Consider the following 8,119-nt stretch of genomic DNA (forward strand, 5'->3'; position numbering starts at 1 on the left):
ACTTTGAAATTATTCTGGCTTGACTTAAATGACAAAAAGTCAACAGGATATGAAACAGAGAACATGCTTACAATACCAGAGATAGAGTAACAGGAAGGACAAGACTTTGAGGAGATTATATCTTCACAATTGATTAACCCTCAAGACATTTTATAGGGTCTCAGGTTGAAAAATCACCATCTATAGGAGTAGCATCTTCTTTTATCCTAATCTCCAGGCATAACAATGATACTCCCCTTCTCCAAACACACATTTATCATACACACAGTGGGCAGAAAACAATTACCCTAATTTATCAAGTTGCATGGATTCAACAAGATCTTGATTGCATCCATTAAGTGTAGTATCTACAGTCACCATAACAGCAATATGGAGAGACAATAAAATTCAGCATACAAACATAATGCAACAGGTGGGCAAGCTATAGCAGCATGGAACTTCAGTGAACTTTCTCTAGATTTCATTATACCATGTACTTCACCAATATTAGTAACTAGATCTCATCACTAAAGATGAAACACACAACAGGCATTTTCTTACCCATCTCTCACGAGACTGTGGTTTACAGAATCGATGTGTGGCAGATGATACATTATGTCAATGGTAAGGCTGAAAGTTCACAATGGAAACATCCCACTTGCCGATGTGACTTCGGTTCAGATAACGTACCTGAATCTTGTCATGTGGGTGGTGCTAAGACCAGCAAGTGATTTTATAGAAGACACTAAACAAACAAAATCACCGGTTATATCCTCACAAACGCATACACAAATCTTCTGTGGGTGTGCATGTACATATTTTAAGCTATTTCATTGTATTACGATGGCAATTCATGTATCTCTGTAAAACAATCCCTAGATGAATACACATATACATTTCCATCACCTTCGTACAGGGCACAGTGACTGTGTACGAAGTACTCATGCACTTCTAAGGGGCATATCCGAGATATTACAAGAAAATCATGCTTTTGCATTAATTGATTCTTACTTGATTTCACATCCTGCTTGCTCAATAATCTCCTTCATTTCCTCATCTGTTAGTGTTACCTGGAAAAAAATATTGCCCGTTTCACGAAAAACTTTCACTTATATGAGGATTTGATACCAGCAAACAATCATACCTTGTGCGGATTTTCCGCTGCAACGCCTTTCTTCACCCATCTCACACATGGAATGAAATTCAGACGTTCAGTACCTTCTTCCATAGCTTAAAACGTGATTACTTTTCCCGTAAATAACTTTTATTTACATTGACCACATGGCACTGTTCTCTTTGCCCTCTCCAAGATAAACTACATCCTTCATTTCTAAATTCTAATAATCAAAGATGTTCAAATATTCTAATCTCCCATGTCAGTAGTGACACCACAGTCTAACATAAAACACAGTGGGACCCGCAAACGTTCAACATTTATCGACAATTCTAGTTTGTCAAAGTGGTCACACTTTCAATATATTGAAGCGACCTACACAACCAATAACACTGACAAAACCTGTAAATTGACAACGCAATTCTACAAGATTAAGGTGTATAACACCCATACTTTATTACTATCACTTTATAGAAAGCTTATGCTGCAGTTGCATTAGCTTAGTTTTGCAAGCAATGGAAAACAACGAAAAAGATTACATGAGTCAAGAATGGTTTAAAAAAAAAAGGAGTGAGGTTATTGACTGAAGTCTGAACCACGGACCCGAACAATTTCATAAATTATTTTCCGATGAGCCCTGCATCGTACTGGTACGTCGTGTTACTAGCGTTGATAAGACATAAAACAGAGACGCAAAATACGTTAATCAGAGAGGCAGTCGCAGTCGACAATAAATCACGAGTAACTCAGAGCTTTCTAGCGACAGGCAGGTAATTGTAATGCTCATAGTTTAGTTCAGTAATATCAGCTACCACAATTTCTGTGGAAACCTGTGAAGCAAGCAAGCCCGACAGGGATCTCTTCAATTACGTAAAACAGTTTTTTAGGCTTCGTGGTAATTTGGTGAAACTGAGGTGTATTTCGCAGATCTCTTACCAGTCTTTGCAGATATATGACGTATTTTTCGAAACAGGACTGTTTTTCCAAAAGTGCTATGTAATGAACATGTCTACATTTTGAAACTAACGATGTCCCGTAATCATTGTTATTGGCAATCCTCTGTTAACCATCATAAAGTAGTATATACAACGATTGTCCTTGCATATATCTATTAAAATACTGTTGTATTAAAAGACTCCTTAAAAACTGAACCTAAGGCATGATATATACAACAACATATTGGAAAAAAAGAAAAAAAACAGTGCACACTAACGCTGAATGGCTGGTTCCTGAAGCTCTGTCAACAACTGAATGGAGAATATTGTCATTTGTCAAAGAGTCATACTTGACTTCACACTTTCAGTTGTTGTTGTTGTTGTTGTTTTTGTTGTGGTCTTCAGTCCAGAGTCAGGTCTGATGCAACTCTCCATGCTAATGTATCCTGTACAAGCTTCTTCATTTCCAAGTAACCCTACATCCTTCGGAATCTGCTTAGTGTATTCATCTCTCGGTCTCCCTCTGTGATTTTTACCCTCCATGCTGCCCTCCAATATTAAACTGGTGATCGCCTGATGCCTGAGAACATGTCCTACCAACCGGTCCCTTCTTCTAGACAAGTTGTGCCACAAATTTCTCTTCTCCCCAATACTATTGAGTACCTTCTCGTTAGTTACATGATGTTCATCCCAGTAGCTGAGGGGTCAGCACGACGGAAGGTCATGCCAAGGGACCCGGGTTCGATTCCCGTCTGGGTCGGAGATTTTCTTCGCTAAGGGACTGGGTGTTGTGTTGTTCTAATCATCATCATCTCACCCTCATCGACACGCAAGTTGCCAAATTGGCTGCAACTCGAAAGACATGCACAAGGCGAATGGTCTACCCAATGGGAGGCTCTAGCCAGACGACATTTCGTTTCAGTTACATGATCTACCCATCTAATCTTCAACATTTTCCTGTACCACCACATTTCAAATGCTTCTATTCTCTTCTTGTCTAAACTATTTATCGTTCACGTTTCACATCCATACATGGCTACACTCCATCCAAATACTTTGAGAAAAGACTTCCTGACACTTAAATCTGTACTTGATGTTAACAAATTTCTCTTCTTCAAAAACGCTTTCCTTGGCATTGCCATTGTACATTTTACATCTTCTCTACTTCGACCATAATCAGTTATTTTGCTCCCCAAATAGTAAAAGTCATCTACTACCCTAGGTGTCTCATTGTCTAATCTAATTCCCTCAGCTTCATCTGATTTAGTTACTCTACATTCCATTATCCTCATTTTGCTTTTGTTTCATCTTACAGCCTCCTTTCAAGACACTGCCTATTCCGTTCAATTGATCTTACAGGACCTTTGCTACCTCTGACAGAATTATATTGTCATTGGCAAACCTCAAAGTTTGGATTTTAATTTCTACTCCAAATTTTTCTTTTCTTTCCTTTAGTGCTTTCTCAATTTATAGATTGAATAACATCGTGGATAGGCTACAACCCTGTCTGACTCACTTCCCAACCACTGCTTCCCTTTCATCCTCAACTCTTATGACTGCCATCTGGTTTATGTACAAATTGTAAATATACTTTCGCTCCCTGTATTTGACTCCTGCCACTTTCAGAATTTGAAAGAGAGTATTCCCGTCAACATTCTCAAAAGCTTTCTCTAGGTCTGCCTTTCCTTAATCTATCTTCTAAGATAAGTTGTAGAGTCAGTATTGCCTCACATGTTTCAACATTTCTATGGAATCCAAACTGATCTTCCCACAGGTCGGCTGCTACCAGTTTTTCCATTCATCTATAAAGAATTTGTGTCAGTGTTTTGCAACCATTACTTACTAAACTGATAGTTCGGTAATTTTCACACTTGTCAACACCTGCTTTCTTTGGGATTGAAATTATTATATTCTTCTTGAAGTCTGAGGGTATTTCGCGTGTCTCATACATCATGCTCACCAGACAGTAGAGTTTTTTCAGGGCTAGTTCTCCCAAGGCTATCAGTAGTTCTAACGGATTGTTGTCTACTCCTGGGGGCCTTGTTTCGAGTTAGATCTTTCAGTGTTCTGTCGAATTCTTCATGCAGTATCATATCTCCCATTTCATCTTCACCCACATCCTCTTCCATTTCCATAATGTTGTCCTCAAGTACATCACCCTTGTATGTTGTTGTTGTTGTGGTCTTCAGTCCTGAGACTGGTTTGATGCAGCTCTCCATGCTACTCTATCCTGTGCAAGCTTCTTCATCTCCCAGTACCTACTGCAACCTACATCCTTCTGAATCTGCTTAGTGTATTGATCTCTTGGTCTCCCTCTACGATTTTTACCCTCCACGCTGCCCTCCAATGCTAAATTTGTGATCCCTTGATGCCTCAAAACATGTCCTACCAACCGGTCCCTTCTTCTAGTCAAGTTGTGCCACAAACTTCTCTTCTCCCCAATCCTATTCAATACCTCCTCATTAGTTATGTGATCTACCCACCTTATCTTCAGCATTCTTCTGTAGCACCACATTTCGAAAGCTTCTATTCTCTTCTTGTCCAAACTGGTTATTGTCCATGTTTCACTTCCATACATGGCTACACTCCATACAAATACTTTCAGAAAAGACTTCCTGACACTTAAAACTATACTCGATGTTAACAAATTTCTCTTCTTCAGAAACGATTTCCTTGCCATTGCCAGTCTACATTTTATATCCTCTCTACTTCGACCATCATCAGTTATTGTGCTCCCCAAATAGCAAAACTCCTTTACTACTTTAAGTGTCTCATTTCCTAATCTAATTCCCTCAGCATCACCCGATTTAATTTGACTACATTCCATTATCCTCGTTTTGCTTTTGTTGATGTTCATCTTATATCCTCCTTTCAAGACACTGTCCATTCCGTTCAACTGCTCTTCCAAGTCCTTTGCTGTCTCTGACAGAATTACAATGTCATCGGCGAACCTCAAAGTTTTTACTTCTTCTCCATGAATTTTAATACCTACTCCGAATTTTTCTTTTGTTTCCTTTACTGCTTGCTCAATATACAGATTGAATAACATCGGGGAGAGGCTACAACCCTGTCTCATTCCTTTCCCAACCACTGCTTCCCTTTCATGCCCCTCGACTCTTATAACTGCCATCTGGTTTCTGCACAAATTGTAAATAGCCTTTCGCTCCCTCTATTTTACCCCTGTCACCTCCAGAATTTGAAAGAGAGTATTCCAGTTAACGTTGTCAAAAGCTTTCTCTAAGTCTACAAATGCTAGAAACGTAGGTTTGCCTTTTCTTAATCTTTCTTCTAAGATAAGTCGTAAGGTTAGTATTGCCTCACGTGTTCCAACACTTCTACGGATTCCAAACTGATCTTCCCCGAGGTCCGCTTCTACCAGTTTTTCCATTCGTCTGTAAAGAATTCGCGTTAGTATTTTGCAGCTGTGACTTATTAAACTGATAGTTCGGTAATTTTCACATCTGTCAACACCTGCTTTCTTTGGGATTGGAATTATTATATTCTTCTTGAAGTCTGTGGGTATTTCGCCTGTCTCATACCCTTGTATAGACCCTCTATAAACTCCTTCCACCTTTCTGCTTTCCCTTCTTTGCTTAGAACTGGGTTTCCATCTGAGCTCTTGATATTCATACAAATAGTTCTCTTTTCTCCAAAGGTCTTCTTAATTTTCCTGTCGGCAGTATCTATCTTATGCCTAGTGAAATATGCCTCTACATCCTTGAATTTGTCCTTTAGCCATCCCTGCTTAGCCATTTTGCACTTCCTGTCGATCTCATTTTTGAGACGTTTGTATTCCTTTTTGCCTGCTTCATTTACTGCATTTTTATATTTTCTCCTTTCATCAATTAAATTGAATATCTCTTCCGTTACCCAAGGATTTGTATCAGCCCTCATCTTTTTACCTACTTGCTCTTCTGCTACCTTCACTATTTCATCTCTCAAAGCTACCCATTCTTCTTCTACTGTATTTCTTTCCCCCATTCTTGTCAATCGTTCCCTAATGCTCTCCCTGAAGCTCTCTACAACCTCTGGTTCTTTAAATTTATCTAGGTCCCATCTCCTCAAATTTGCCACCTTTTAGCAGTTTCTTTAGTTTTAATCTACAGTTCATAACCAATATATTGTGGTCAGAATCTACATCTGCCCTTGGAAATGTCTTACAATTTAAAACCTGGTTCTTAAATCTCAGTCTTACCATTATATAATCTATCTGAATCGTTCCAGTGTCGCCAGGCCTCTTCCACATATACAACCTTCTTTCATGATTCTTAAAGCAAGTGTTAGTCATGATTAAGTTATGCTCTGTGCAAAATTCTACGAGAAGGCTTCCTTTTTCATTCCTCACCCCCCCTCCCCCTCCATATTCACCTACTAATTTTCCTTCTCTTCCTTTTCCTACTACCGAATTCCAGTTCTCCATTACTATTAAATTTTCGTATCCCTTCACTCTCTGAATAATTTCTTTTATCTTGTTTTACATTTCTTTAATATGTTCATTGTTTGCAGAGATAGTTGGCATATAAACTTGTACTACTGTGGCAGGAGTGGGCTTCATGTCTATCTTGGCTACAATAAAGCGTTCACTATGGTGTTCATAGTAGGTTACCTGTGCTCCTATTTTTTATTCATTATTAAACCTACTCCTGCATTACTCCTATTTGATTTTGTATTTATAACCCTGTATTCACCTGACCAGAAGTCTTGTTCCTCCTGCCACCGAACTTCACTAATTCCCACTATATCCAACTTTAACCTACCCATTTCCCTTTTTAAGTTTTCTAACCTACCTACCTGATTAAGGGACCTGATATTCCATGCTCCCACCCATAGAACGCCAGTTTTGTTTCTCCAGATAAAGATGTCCTCCTCAGTAGTCCCCACCCGGAGATTCAAAGGAGGGACTTTTTTACCTATGGAATGTTTTACCCAAGAGGATGCCATCATCATTTAAACATACAGTAAACTGCATGCTCTTGAAAAAAATTATGGCTGTACTTTCCCCTTGCTTTTGGCCTTTTGCAGTACCAGCACAGCAAGGCCTTTTTGATTAATGTTACAAGGCCATATCAGTCAATCACCCAGACTGTTGCTACTGCAACTACTGAAAAGGCTGCTGCCTCTCTTCAGGAACCACACGTTTGTCTGCCCTCACAACAGATACCCCTTCATTGTGGTTGCACTTATATTACGACTATTGCTGAGGCATGCAAGCCTCCCCACCAATGGCAAAGTCCATCATCCTGGGGGGCACACTTTCAGTATGTATATATTCCACCAGTATCACTCATCAAAATTTCTAATACTGACAATAAATGAAATGCGCTCCCAAATGGTCAATGTATTGACAGTTTGACAATATTATTGAACTTTTTTTTTGGGTGCCCCTTAATACGAAGAGTAGCAACCAAGTAGGTTACAGTTATTACTGTTTGACAGCTGGAGTGACACTAGCGCTCCAAGTGGTGAGAAAGCATACAGTGAGATGTGTCGTAAGGATAATGTATGGTTCATTTATTTTTCTACTTAGTCAACGAAATAATTGTTAAAATTTTGCATTCCAGGCATTACTGAAGTACCACAGGGCATGATTTACCATAAAATAAATGTAAAATGCAGCAGATCTTTAGATTCAATGACATAAGCTGCAACTTATTCATGAAGAAACACTTTTGAATATTTGCATAACAGCAGCTTACGCTGTTGACAGCAAAACAATATTCATGCATGAGAAACATATATTTCTGTTCTTTTCTTGGCACATAAAATTTTTTTTATTGAATCTAATGATTTCACGCATTCTTACTCTTCACTCGACTTTTTGATACACGAATATTTCTGCAAATGTAACTACTTTTGCTTCAAATGCGAATATGTTGAAGATTTTTGCCATTTGTGGTTCAGATGTAGCAACAGATGTGGAATGCGTTTCTTCCATCTTGAGAAACAGTTTTATTGGTTTTTGACGTTTTACAATGACACCTGTGCTGTTTTCCTTTCAGCTACTTGTGTGATGGTTTATTGGCACGTTAAATAAAGTAGGTATTGCATACCATACAGATTTTCCAAGTTCCACATTCACCGATTTGCCTGG

The 8,119-nt window shown here is 38.8% G+C and overlaps 1 protein-coding gene across 1 annotated transcript in view; it reads right to left on the reverse strand.

The window, feature by feature from the left end:
- The window catches only part of LOC126203063 (periodic tryptophan protein 1 homolog), a 52,903-nt gene extending 51,485 nt beyond the window's left edge, over nucleotides 1–1,418 (reverse strand). The window contains exons 1-2 of the mRNA XM_049937301.1: nucleotides 1,124–1,418; nucleotides 991–1,049 (exon numbers count right to left, since the gene is read on the reverse strand). Of these exons, the coding sequence (XP_049793258.1) occupies nucleotides 991–1,049; nucleotides 1,124–1,207 (143 nt within the window). The 5' untranslated portion in view covers nucleotides 1,208–1,418. The remainder of the gene's footprint in view (nucleotides 1–990; nucleotides 1,050–1,123) is intronic.
- Nucleotides 1,419–8,119: the final 6,701 nt, after the last annotated feature.

This window comes from Schistocerca nitens, chromosome 9 (assembly GCF_023898315.1).
Source record: "Schistocerca nitens isolate TAMUIC-IGC-003100 chromosome 9, iqSchNite1.1, whole genome shotgun sequence".
In the NCBI taxonomy this organism is placed as follows: Eukaryota; Metazoa; Arthropoda; class Insecta; order Orthoptera; family Acrididae; genus Schistocerca; species Schistocerca nitens.